Genomic DNA, 13,626 nt, shown 5'->3' with positions numbered 1-13,626 from the left:
TTATACGGTATCTCAGTGGAGATATTATTCGCTTCCCAGCATTTTTCTCATAACCACAAATCATACCCCCAAATAAAAAATATCCCTTCAAAACCACTTCCTATTAGCAGAGCATACCTTATATTATAAAACTCGCAAGTAGACCAGTGTTGTACCATGAAGCCTATACAGGTTTTTTTTGTTTTTGCTTTTTTTATCCCAGTGTAAAAATATACAATGCTACTGCTCACTTGTTGCAGTGTAAAGGTCCAACTGGTACTTGCCTGCTGAAGGCTCTACTGCCACTGCCCCTTCATACCTCTCCAACCCAGACCACTGTGTTACCCCTCCTTATACCTGAAACCTCACAGCGTAACGTATTTTGCCTCCCATTTATAACAAACAATGAATCTTTAGCTGGTGTAATGAGATACTGTCCAAATAATCCACTGTCTTTCATAATTCTGTTGTAGTTGCTCCAGGGCCAGTCTTTGGATGTGATAGGGTCCTTTAAATTCTTCAGTACATTCATTTTCCCCGTTGACAGCTCTACAAAAAGCACATCTGTGTGCAAATGTGAAGTAGCATATATATAGTACTGATTGCCTTCAGTGAAAGAGGGTTGAAATGTCAGATCAGATACGTGTATGTCTGTTTGTAAGTCATAAATCAACTTGATTTCCCCTTGGACGGTTACAGCCTGGACTTGGATCCTGCCACTGTCTTCATCCGCACTGACCAAGTAGCGTCCATCCGGTGAGATATAAGGGGTGCCCGAGACGTCGCCGTTGGGGCCGATGACAGCATCGGTAACACTGTCAATAATGAGCTGCAGCGATGCAGCCACCGACCTATTCCTCCTACACTGGACAAAGAAGTAACCGCCCAGGTGGGTATAAGCCATGGTCTGCGGTACGCAGCTGTAGTTTTTGAAGCTGATAGTCTTGATGTGGGTCACCGTTTCCAGGTCAATTTTGTGAACTGCGGATTTCGATTGGTTGAAGATGAAGCCAAACCTGAAACAGAAAACACGACACTGAAGTCATCTCTGGAGACATGGTGATATGCTTGAGAAGAGATGAAAGTCAGCAGAACCGGGAAACTCTACGCTGTTGGTTTTGGAAGCGTGTGCAATAATGCGGTCTCTTTTCTGTAAGAAATCTCTCTCTCATTTTAGTGCTTCTAAACTGTGCTAAAAGGAGGGATATCTTTCAGTTATAATTAGCAACCTGATCCTGGAAGCTTGAATATGTGCTTGGGTATTTGAATAACATCTTCATGAGCTGAAGCCTTTTATCGGGAAGACCAATTTACAATCGGAATGATATCAAGGCTTGGGTGTTCTGTTGTGTTGACCAGTTGTGTATTTAATCTGTTTCAGGTCTAGAGAGATGTCATTCAATATATACTCAAGACTTTTCCAATCCCAAAATAGAAAACCGTTCAAAATCAAGCGTATTGCTCCCAGGCTGGGGCCAGGGAGCAACTTCAAGCAATATGTACAACCACGGAGCGAAGACCATGTCCAACCTCATCTCTTCAATTAGAGCACCAGGGGGTAGCTGCGATGTGTGTTGGCTACCCGTGGTGCCTGGGGACCACTGCGGGGGCTGGCAAGGCTGAGGTGTAGAGCAGACTTTGTCAAGCACCATCCTGCCAGCCCAGGGAAGGTGTAAAACATTTCTCGAGGAACATAACCAGCCAGGGCGCACTGAAGGAAAGGGGTCTTTGTTTTCTGTCTCAAGAGAGGGCAGACAACAGTGAGCAGAGAATAAATGTTCTGTAAAAGATGTCTGCTGCAGCACATCTGACCTTTGCTGAAGACAAGAAAAGGTCAAGAACAGCCAAGAAAGGTTTCTGCTTAATTTGAGAAGGAGCCCATAGAAACAGCCTGTTTGTGTTCCCCTGGATTCACAGGTCACTGATACTGACTGACGAAAACTAATTTTACATCGAGTACCTTTTCATCCATTCAATGCAGACAGAAGGAAATGAAGTGAGCGCTTAGTTTTATATCTCTTCCCCAAAAGATGTAAAATTGCTTTGTGAAACCTGGAGGACAACGTGTTTGCGTGCAGATAATGTATATTTTGCTTAAAACACTGGGTTTATTTCTTTATTCTTAACCCATCCGTCAATGAGACGTCCAGCAATGATTTCCCTTCTAAAGAATGAGTCAATGTAGTGTATGATCCCATGAAAATCACTGGGCCAAGCCTTTCATTTTCCCATTATACTCGCATCCATTAGAGACTTCAGAAAATATCTGCAGTGGAGATTCGTAGTGCATTGTGTGTGGGGAAATTGGATATGACACTTGTATTTCTCCTGGCTGAATGCATTTTAAGTACACTTTAAAAAATGCTTTCCCTTACAGGATTTTTTTTCCAAGACTTCCTTAATACTTGGCCAAATGCCCGAAGAAGTTAAAAAATGGTTCTTATCATAAACTTTAATTTAAAAAAGTGGGTCAGAATGTGTTTTATGTGCACACAGCTGCAGAAGAGGAGCAGCGCTTGCATGAAATCTGTGATAGGAAATCTCAAAGAAAACCTTGCACTTAGAGAGTTTTTAATAGACAACAGTCTACCCTGGGAACTAATAAAAATGGATACATTTCTAGATATCCATCTGAAATAACATGCAGCTGAAATACATATGCAGGAATATTTGCATACAAATATTTTTTTGGCTTGCAGAAGAGATTGCTTATATATTCACCTTCCTGGGAAATGGTGGTCTTGCCATTTATCATTTCTGAATGGAGAATTTAGAACATGATCTCAGTAAGTCTCATTAGACTGTGAGCAATTATTTTTCTGCGCTGAGGGCGAGAGAGAATGGATAAAGATCTGGCCCTGAACAAACAAATTAGGAAATTAGGCAGGGCATTGTCTGCTTTGCACATGGAAAACTATAGACAATTACCTACATTTAATATTTCTGACAGAAAATCATCTGTATACAGTTGATCAATCACACTGAAGCAAGAAGACAATAAAACAACAAAAAGAAGTGTCACTGTTCCACCTTCCCGCCTTTGAACCCAGACCATACCCTCTCATCCCAGGCTTTAACAGTCAGCAGAGTCATTTACCTCCTGGCAATACTATTAGTGGTACTTAGTGGTATATTAGTGATACTTTGAAAGCAAACTGGAAAAGTGAGGTAGGGAAAAATTAAGAACGACAGCCATGAAGTATGTCTCATTATTTCATATTTTAGGAAGCAAAGTTATTTATTTTGGATCAGATTCAACACATAATCATTTCAGTGTGACCACCCTGTCCTTGCCGTACACTGCAAGGAACCTAAGATTAAGTAAGGGGTTACATGATGATTTTTCGAGTGTTTATCTTAGTTAACTATATTGGGGACAGAAGATGGTTAAACAGTTGTTATAACATGGTAAGAATAGTATAAATAAAGAATAGCTGTGCAGTGATCATCAATTTTGATAATGTTAATGGGATGCTTCCTGTGCCTGCTGAGAAGCAGCCAGTATTACTCCAAGTTATTAGTATGTTAGTTATAAATCTCATTAACCACTACATCACATTAACATTCAAAACTGATGGTTCATAGAGGTGGGTTTTTTAATATGCAGTGCATACCATTTTTCTGCTCAAACCGTACACCTCACACAGAGATCCAATATTTGAACAAGTTGGAAACACGTGGAAGAACCGTGCTTTACGCTTCAGGCAGAATAAACTTCTACCACTGCAGGCAATAAATCTTTGACACAGGTTTCTGCCCAGATCCACAAAGCATTTTGAGGCAGGGAAGGCAACTTTCTGGCCATCAAATTCCCAGCACAAGCAAGCCAGGGCAGCGTGTCACACTGCTGCAAGGAGGCACGGCTGTCAAGCTGAGGGCTGAATGCCTGTGCATGGTCTAAGGGAAGTCCAGGTTTGTTTCTGGCTGCTGCTTCATTGATTCACTGAGTATCTACTGGTAATTTGCTCGACCATTTCTCCATTTTACATGTGAAAACGGGGATAAGAGCTTGATCATAAATTCATTCATTCACATTTGTAAAGTGCTGTGAGATTATTCGAAGGTGCCTGCTAGAAGAGAGCAGCATGGTCACTGTTGCTATTCATTTAAGATAATTTCTTACCTAACGTGATTAATAATAAGATTTGTAGGTGGTATAAAAAAGTCATCCACTCCTTCAAATGGTGCGCGGATAACATGCTGATCCTCCCCTGCGCTTGCCTCTGGTATTACCTACAATAAACACACACAAGGAAAAGCAGCAAGTAAGGCAGAAAGGTAAATACAGATTACACAGTCATACATGGTTCCGAATGGCTCTTCCCAGGGATGTAGCAGACTCGAATTGATTAATGACTTCAAAATATTGTGTGGTGTAGCTGCCTTGAAAAAGGTGCGCTAATAAATAGGATTTGAGGCTTGACATTTGTAAGGTAAGTACCCAACTTGACTTTCATAAGATGCTTATATCTCGAGAAAGAGCAGTCATGCAGGAGCTGAAGCAGTGTGACAACACTAAGACCATAATCATTTATTCCTCACTGTCTAAAATAAACGTTTATTTCATGGTCATATTTATTAACCTCACTTAAATGCACAGCAATAATTTACCAGCTTGAAGGATCAAACACTAGCTCACAGCAGTTAATTATCACTTTGAAGGAGAAGAACTGTTCATCCATCTACCATGTCAAATTCAGGGAGAAGCAGAGAAAGGCCCTTTGGCTGTTCCCCCTGTGCTGTCCTCCCGCACAGCGCACACCTCCACGGCCGTGGGAAATCAGCTCCTCCACTGCGCCGGAAAAGGAGAAGTTTTCAGTAGTTAAAATGTTAAATACTCAAATTGTTTGCTCGGTTCAAGATGACTTTAGTCCATTCATTAGGAACTTGCTGCTCTGATGTGCAACAGTAGTTGCTTTGAATTTATAGCTACGTAATTCATTAAGGAAATGCTAAAACCCTACAAGGTTTAGTTCAGACAGCTGTTCTGGTCGTGCTATTTAGATTTCTTCCAATTAGAATGCTCAAGAAAGACGCCCGCTCTTGCACAGTGCTTTCAGAAGGCCAGACATTCGCTTCTCACAAGGCAGTACTGGCTAAACAACAGCACCCCATTAGTCGGCTGCACGGGCTGTTTGATAAATCCTGACTTCCAAAGAACAAGTGGAAATTCAGCTCAACCTCTGCAGTAGCATCCTGTTAAAAAGAGATATTTTATTGCATGTCTGTAACTAACAACTGCAGGTTTTAGGAATGAACTTTGCCAAATTAGTCACTGCCCACCTTTTGGGAGAGACAGTTGGAAAAATGAAAAGATCTGCTGATGCCAATGCTAATCTCGTTTTCTACATGTGAAACTGTGCTTCATAAAGATAACAGAGAGGACTATCTGAGACTTGGAGCCTTATAACAAGTTTCCAACTGTGCAGATGGTGTGTTCTTCTTAATAATCACATGCTTGTGCCATCTCTCCTTTAATTACAGAAATCTCTCACAGCTGGATGGAAGAAATTAAGTCAGAAAGGGTAAAGAGAGCCCATTTTGTCTCCTTAAAGCCTGTACAGGAAACTGCTCATCCCCAGGTGAGACAAGCTGGTGGCATTGCCTCAGAAACCTTTGTTTATTTGCCTTGGGCTCTGTTTCTGGCATCTTTTCCTGAAAACGCCCATGCTGAGTTGCTGGTCCACTCTTCGTTATTGAAAACCCGCAGGCTGCAGCCATTGTCTTGGATGAGCATGTGGCTGGTGGGGATGGCTTGTCCCACCTTCATGGGGAAGCATCTCCAGCAAAGCCTTGGGCAATCCCATGACTAAAGTAGACTCCAGATTTGTGGGGTTTTAGGCCAGAACACACATCCACCCTTCTCCTCTGCCTGCTGGGGAATGCTTTAATGAAGACCTAGAAGCAAACACTTCTGGTAGAAGGAGTATTCACATGACACCTGTTTTTCCAGAAAGGCTGGGCAGCAAGTGCCAGAAAATAACTGCTAGAGCAGGGTATGTCTGGGTGGATCAAATCAGCTCTGGTGTCCGCTGTCATACGACATACCGCAGCAGCAAAATGCCCAATTAGATGCCTGCACTTAGTGTTTCTCTACTGTCAACAGAAGAGTGAATCCTCCAGGGCAATCCAGACATGGAAGCTAATTCAGTTGTCCAAACCTATGCGCATTACTGTCCCAGAGAGCTCAGTATCACTGTGGGTCTGATGGTGCTGAGTGTGGAGCAGCCCCAGGGACTTCACTGGCACCCCTCCAGTCCAGACACTGGCACCCCATAGTAGAATTTGTCCCCGAGGTTTTACTTTTGCTGTTTATGCTTTTTTCCATGATGTAGAGAGCTCTCTTCTGCATTATACTATGAAAGGAACAATCCTACCACATTATGCTCTAACATCATCCAAAAGGAGGCTGGAGGCTTGTGAGAGACAAGCGACAAAACAAAGTTTAAGGAAAATAAGCAGTTATTCAGTGCACTGGCAGAAAACCTGGACTTCTCCTACATGGAAGACAGAAGAAGTAAATGCCTTTACCAAACTGGAGAACAGGGTGGTCCTGCTGAATGCATAACAAGGGTGCCAGGCTAGTAATCTTGAAGGAGTTATGAATCCTGAGGCACAGTACAATTCAGTCACCTTTTAATGCTTCTTTTATGTGCAATGCCCCCAGATTTTTTGCAGACAAAAATTCGCAGGTCATCCTAACATCCGAGAAGGGTGTGCCGCAGCTCTGCAGCAAACATGCACTTGGTCCCTACCTTGGGCTTATCCTTGAACGTGTTGCTTGGCCAGACTTGCACTACCAATAACCTGAAGAGTAACAGATTTCTCCGTAAAAAGTACAGTCCTTGTGGCTTCTTGGTACCCACTGCTTTTAGACCTCAATCAAGTTAAGAAGGAACCACACTCATGCAGGCTGCACAAACGAGCTGGAGCATCGCAGGCTCGCACTGCTTGCAGTCAGCTGCCAGCCCTTGCTGTATGACTTTACGGCGTTTGGCTCTGTCATCAGCCTTAAAACAGAACAGACCTTGGCAACAAAGCAGCCCTGCTGCCAGCCTACGGCACAGCCATTGCTCACAAACAAATTAAACAGCAGGAAAAATATGTGAGGATGGACGGAGGAGGGATGAATAAAACACACTAGATATGCAAATGAAAGAGCAGCTTTATATACAGACCATTACACGCTGTTAATTACCTACAACCAACCAGGCACCAGCTTGCTGCTGATGACGCCAAGCCGAGGAAGGGGAGAGGCTCAGTCGTGTCAGGACTTACCTGCAGCGTCGGTGAGGTCTTCCGCATGTCGCCCCAGCTCAGCACCCAGACTTGGTCATGGGACTTGTCATAATGTAATTTGGTTGGCAACGGGTCAACATCCAAGGACTTAAAAGAAAAAAAAGCAGAGGTAGGTATTTACACAGTGACCCAATTGCACATGACGAATATCGTACCAAGTTCTGCAGACATTGCCATGCCCCACCGTCATACCCATTCGTGCAATCAACTGGGGGAACAGCAGCAGCACCAGCAGTAGAAAAATCCCCCTGTTCAGTGCTGTTTTCCAGCTAGGTATCACTCCATCTTATGCTGTTACTTATAGCCAGGAGATCAGGGGCCAGTTTCTGCTTGAATTATACCCACACCAGTTCATTCCTCCCAACCTGCTTATAACCGAGGTCAGGCAGGGGCTCAGCGAGCATAAGCCAGAAATCATTTCAGCATTGTTTTAGCACACTAGCTGCAAGCCTGGCTGCAGATGCAGCCCCAAGATGATGATAAACAGCCTGTGAAGGAGTTTTTTTCCTGCCAGTGAGGTTACAAAGAGCGTGACCCCATGGGTGAAAGCAACACAGGCTCAACTTTTTAGTGATGTCAGCAGATCCACTGGGCAAAGTGGTCTTTTGCCACTACCAAATAAAGCATTCCCCCTGTAAGTACCTGCACGGCTTTCTGAGTCTGGATATCAATTATGATTACTCTATTCTGCTTAGGCTGTGTCACATAAATGTACTTGTCTCTGACATTGACCGCTGAAGCCCAGAGGCAGGACTGAGTGCCTTCACCTTCCACTCTAGGACAGATCTCTTCCTGAGGAAAAAAAAAAAAAAAGAAGAGGAGAAAAGGTTTAATTTCTACAAGTTCAGGGCCCGGAGCAGCAAGAAGCTTAGCCTTGAAAATCACAGAAAAAAAAACCATGGGGATTCCATTAGGATGATTTTTTTCCCCTTTCTTTCCTGGAAAACATGAAATAATTATTTTATCAGGTAGCACACCGCAGCCTGGCTCTACCCGGTGACATTAAACAGCTGGACCTCCTGCAAACTCACATTGAATTTAAATAACCACATAGTCTCTGGATCTATCTTTTGAAGTACACCGTGGTTCATCAAGACTTGGGAGTGCTGTCAGCATTTATTAGCAATAGAAATATCGCTCTGAGCTTTGCAAAACCAGAGATTTACATTGATTGAATCGCAGCTTTGTATTTTTCATAAAGTCTTCATTTTCAGTTCAGGAGAATGTGCTCAAAGATGCTTGTGCTTAGGGAAACAGCAGCAAAACAAGTAGGGTCCTACAGTCTATTGCTCCAACACAGAGACTTCCCCTGTTCAAAAGGAAACAAGTCCTGTTCACAACTGCCTGATGCCATATTGTGTCTCTGATCCTCCACTCACCCAGTCCTGTGCAAAACTGGTCTTAGCTTTAGGGGGAGCTCACTGGTACCCTAAGTTTGAAGAGCCACACGTGATCCCACACAAGCCTCTGCACGCTGGCTACTCCTCATCGCTCCTCCTCCTGCCAATTCGCTTGATGTGAAGGAGCATTGGTGTGGGACCAGGCTGTGGTGTGGAAACAAGGGCAAAGCTAAATGAACACGTATATATTTCACTGAGCACAACTCTTGGCTTTAAATCTTGTCAATACAACAGCCAGGTCACTGTAAATAATGGCACAACCTCCCTAAAAGCGATTAGAGCAGCGGAGCTTCTTCGAGGAAAGAAGAGGTACAAGAAAAAGCAACCCCCACACCAGGTCTGTATCAGAGCGAGGGTTCTGGATAAAAACATTTCACCCCTAAGCAGCCCAGCTCTGTCAGCTCAGTACCTTGGTGGAGACCACGTGTAAGCATTGAAGATACAAGACTCAACAGCATTTTCCCTTCTGACCCTCCAGCCAGGCTGGGGATCTACGCTACTGCAAGCTAAAACATGCTACAAAAGCCCAGCCTTGGGCTTCCAGCAGCTGTTCAGGAGGCAAGCACCTGACAGCCTCCAAACTGCCCTTCTCATCCTCGGCTGTGTGCTTGGGCTCTCACAACACAGCATCTCCCCAAAACCAACGGGAGCACGGAAAGGTCACTGGCCTTTCTGCTACAGCGCTCAGCTGCAGCTGCTCTATCTGGTTTTGTGCCCTCTGATGGCAAACGAAGAAACCTTTGTTGTGGAAACCCTCCTAAAGTTGCAGGCTGGTGTCAGTGCCTATGTGGCAAACACTCAAGATACTAAAAGGGAAAAAGAGAGGGAAAAAAATTCAGTCCTCCCTATACCAAGGGAAAGGGCCCTATGATATCTGTAGGAAAACCTTAGAGGTCTCTCTGAAAGGCAGTCAAGTAATGACGTTAAAAACCCCTTTTATGCCCACCACTGTGCTGACATTATTTCCTTAAGTGTCCTCTCTCCTTTGTTCTTTTCAAGCTGTTTCTCCAGAACCACCTCTTCAATATTTACAGCTCTTTGGAAAAGAAACATAAGATTTCTGTCTTTGAGTAGCAACAGCTCAAGTGCGGCTTAAAACTACTAAGCCCATGCTACGGACCAGTCTTGGGGTGAGCATCAGTCTGGATTTCTACTAACGTATATTAAAATCTAGTGGAAAAAAATCCAGTATCAACCATAAATTTATTGAGATTTAAAAAGCACTGAATAAAGACTCACAAGAATATCCTGACCCATGGCAGCAGAGCCTGACCCAGCCTGCTTGGGCTCACGATAGGGACCTTCCTCTTTTATTCCTCCCAAAATTCAAAGCAAGGCTGAGAAGGGAGACACATTCTCAGCTTTCCATTTAAAAAAAAACCCCAAACAACTACATAAAGGAGTGAATAAAAAAGCATTTTTGGATGTTTCAGCACTTGTGTTGTGTGAGAACTGACGGTTTCATGAGCATGCACACGGTGTTTGCTATTGTGCAGGAGCATATAACACAGGCCGTTGAAAACCTTGGCCTCATGGGGCCTCCAGGCATGTGTTATCCCACTTGCCACGTTGAGCTCCACTGCGTATGAGCCACTGCTTGATGTTCCACTGACACCTGAACAAATTTTCCCTGTGATTTCCTAACGCAAGGGTTAGGTAAACTCAGTGCTGGCAGAAAACGCCAGAGAGCAAACAAGGATGGTGCGGGCCTCTGGTTCAGCAGCCAAAGATGCAGAGGACCAGCATGCCAAAACCACCTTATGTCCCTGCTGTGGTTTAACCTGGGAAACTACTTCTAAAGAGCAGAAAGTAGCCTGTTCCTTCGCCTATAGAGCCACCAGTAAAAGGGGACAGTCAGCACCGGTGAGCGATGCGTGTGCCTCTCTGCTATTGACTTTTTTACTTTCCCCACAGCCCAGTTACAACTTTTGGGGATGGATATGTAAACAGTTCTAACAGGACAACTGAAAGCCTTGGCCTACATTTTGACAGGATAACTACTGAAATTCTCTGCAGCGTGTCAGTAATCCCCCATGGCAGCCCTATACCTTCTGTGGTTCACTCGATTTTCAAGAGAAGATGACGATATACCTCAAGGATGCCACATGAAGCCCACCAAGCTCCAACATCACTGTGTCAAATGGCTCCTTTAGCAATAACAACCTTTGAAGAGATTAAGAGAAAGTTTCCCAGCTGTTGGCTGTAGCTGCTGGGTTCAGGACTTACATAACTTGTGAAAATCCTCTCTTCGGGCTTGATGTGTCTCCGGATTTCACATTCGTTTGGCTGAAGGACTGTGATCCCATCATCAGAAAAGACATAGAACATATTCCCAACACTCAGGCCTTGAAGGGGGGATAAAGCAAAAGTAGTGGTAGGGTTTTTTTTTTTAATGTTTCCATAGCTGTTAGGACTTTTTTAAAGAACTCTCCCTCCTCCCCCAACAAACAAAATCTGCCTTACATAAAAGTTGGTCATTTGGATGCAGTCGGTGCATTCACAAAATCAAATTTCATGTCACAACGAGGGCTTCAAGGAGTGAAGAGGTACAGACACATTCAAAAATGCATTGCCTTGGTGGCGGCGGCTGTACACAAATAATTATGTTCAGGTCTTGTGCACGTGTACCAAAAAGCGGGATTTGATTACAAGAAGCCCCTGTATCGCATTGTTAACTCCCTCAGGTTACGACTTTGTTTCTTCTATGATTTCATGGAAAATAGCTTGCTAATGGTTTGAAAACTGAGAGAGAAGCTTTAGTTAAAGGTAGCTTGACTTCTTGTAACTGTGATGCAAAATGGAAGTGCTTAACATCTGTTCCATAAATGACTATATATATATATTTCTCTATTTTCTGCAACTATCTGGATGAACTAACTGTAGCCACCAAAACAAATACATTTTTGAAATCTTGCAAACTGTAATTCACAAATGTGGAGTAGTTCAGCATCGCAATAGCACTCATTTATCCAACTGGGGCATTCCAGGAGATTTGGGAAACTGGCTGTCTGTCATTGCCTTGCTGTTAGGAGATCGTATTTTATCATTTCTGTCATGCAGAAATGCCTTAAACCACTGATAATTTAGTTGTTCTTCAGCTACATGCAACTGCAGTAACGAGCATCTTTAAGAAATGTTCAGGATCTTTTCAAACACTCTAGTTAGAAAGATCCAAGCATCATTTCATCTTTTTCATACCACCACCAGTAAGTGTTTGCAATGACCACTGTCACCCCCAGTAATATGGATAGTGTACTTATCTGCCAAAGACATGGTGATGTGAAAATTTGTAATTTCTAATTAATAACATTTTACCATGGAGAAATAAGGTCCCAGTTCTACAGAGCTGAACAATGTTCAGTGTCACAGTTGCCTCGGTTGGTCCTGTGGTGGCAGCTCTAAACACTGCTCACAGCTACAGAGTTTCTCACATCTCTTAAGTGTTTGCAGGATTGAGGTCTAAATCATCATAGGAAAACTTCACAGTGAAAACAGGTATAATTTGGATAAACGCATTTTTGGAAAATTTTGTAAAATACATAGTATTTAGTAAGGCTAGAAGGGGTTTTTTGGGTGCTAAAAACCCCTCTTCTTGCGCCAAATAAGTGGCTTCAGAGTACAATGTCTCAGCACATGGTGTTTGCTGTACTGACAACGTTCAGGTTGAGTCTCTCTAAACCATACCACAGAAATACCCCAGTTAGGGCATCAGGCGGGTACAGGAGCCGTGATCCTTAAATGTGATGCCACAGTGAGGGATCATGCATGTAGGAAGAAAAGCTACCGAACTTCCATCGAGAATTAAGTTATCTTTATGGACTAAGGGCTATTTTTTTCTGAGTAAATTGTTAAAACATTTAATTCGGGTACTTCGGACCAAAATCTGCGCTCACAGCATGCACACAACTCCCATCTGCTTCAGTGGGATTTGAGTGAATCCATCAGAGGGCAGAATTTGACCCTGGCTGGAATGAGTGCACATATTTTCACGAGTAAAGGATTTTTATCCTAAGAAGTAGAAACAAGAAGGCAACAAATTATGACCATTGTGGTGATGCTTATTATTATTTTCATGCATAACAGCGTGATTTTGTCTGATGATCCTATTACAGTGAGGGTGTATTTCAGAACTAAGACCTTAATTAGTCACAAAAATGCTTTGATAATAATTTTACCCCAGCGGGTTTAGAGTTAGTGACTTGGCAAGTCCCACTGCTTATTTTACAGTAAAATGAGTGCAAGTTTTTCTGCCGATTGGTTAAATATGATACAAATTACTAATAGCACTCACCCTCTTTTTAAAAAAGTTTACCAATTTAAAATACCTTTTCAGAGAGTCATCTTCACCCTGAGCAGGTTTTTTTACGAGACAAACTAGGTGTTTTACTGTGACTTACAAAGTATTTGCCAAGTCTTGACTGGGGTACATCTCTGAACAATCTCACGGGCATCGGTAAAACAGACTCCACTCTTGCTTAAACTGCTGCAACTCCTCAGTCTGGGGAATTATTTCAGTGCAGAGGTGGGCAATGGAGAATTTTTCCCCCTTTTTAGTTGAAGACATTTCAGGATGGATGACATAACTAGTTCAAAAACTCAAGGCTTTATAAAAGGCAACATACCTCATCTGTATAACAAAAAATCCTCATGTAACAAAAACCCCATTAAGAACGGGGAGGGTATCCTAAACAGAACTGTTCTTATTTGAACCATTCCAGATGAAGGTGACCCTAACATCTTTGTGTTTTAAAACCTTTAGGAGGACACCTGATGAAAACAAGAGTTTTCTTTATTTGAGGAATACAGTCTCCATCGGAGCGTACCTTTGTATTTCCCTCCTTTGAGATTAAAGGGCAAATTTGTCACTGTGGAATACTCTGATCTGATAATTGAATAATTTTCCTCAATTTAATCTGAATGCTTTTAGAACTCAAATTTGGTAACAAAA

At 42.9% G+C, this 13,626-nt stretch overlaps 1 protein-coding gene across 4 annotated transcripts in view; it reads right to left on the bottom strand.

The window, feature by feature from the left end:
* Positions 1-292: 292 nt before the first annotated feature.
* Positions 293-13,626, bottom strand: part of FSTL4 (follistatin like 4) — a 227,406-nt gene continuing 214,072 nt past the window's right edge. For all 4 annotated transcript variants that reach the window (XM_086470996.1, XM_086470993.1, XM_086470995.1 and 1 more), the window contains 5 exons: positions 10,905-11,023; positions 7,921-8,070; positions 7,258-7,365; positions 4,103-4,212; positions 293-995 (listed from right to left, as the gene is read on the bottom strand). In XM_086470996.1, the coding sequence (XP_086327122.1) occupies positions 293-995; positions 4,103-4,212; positions 7,258-7,365; positions 7,921-8,070; positions 10,905-11,023 (1,190 nt within the window). The remainder of the gene's footprint in view (positions 996-4,102; positions 4,213-7,257; positions 7,366-7,920; positions 8,071-10,904; positions 11,024-13,626) is intronic.

Source organism: Leptosomus discolor, chromosome 10, assembly GCF_034619465.1.
Source record: "Leptosomus discolor isolate bLepDis1 chromosome 10, bLepDis1.hap2, whole genome shotgun sequence".
Taxonomy (NCBI): domain Eukaryota; kingdom Metazoa; phylum Chordata; class Aves; order Leptosomiformes; family Leptosomidae; genus Leptosomus; species Leptosomus discolor.
Note: the sequence above shows the minus strand (reverse complement) of the source record. Positions and strands in the feature narration are given on the sequence as shown.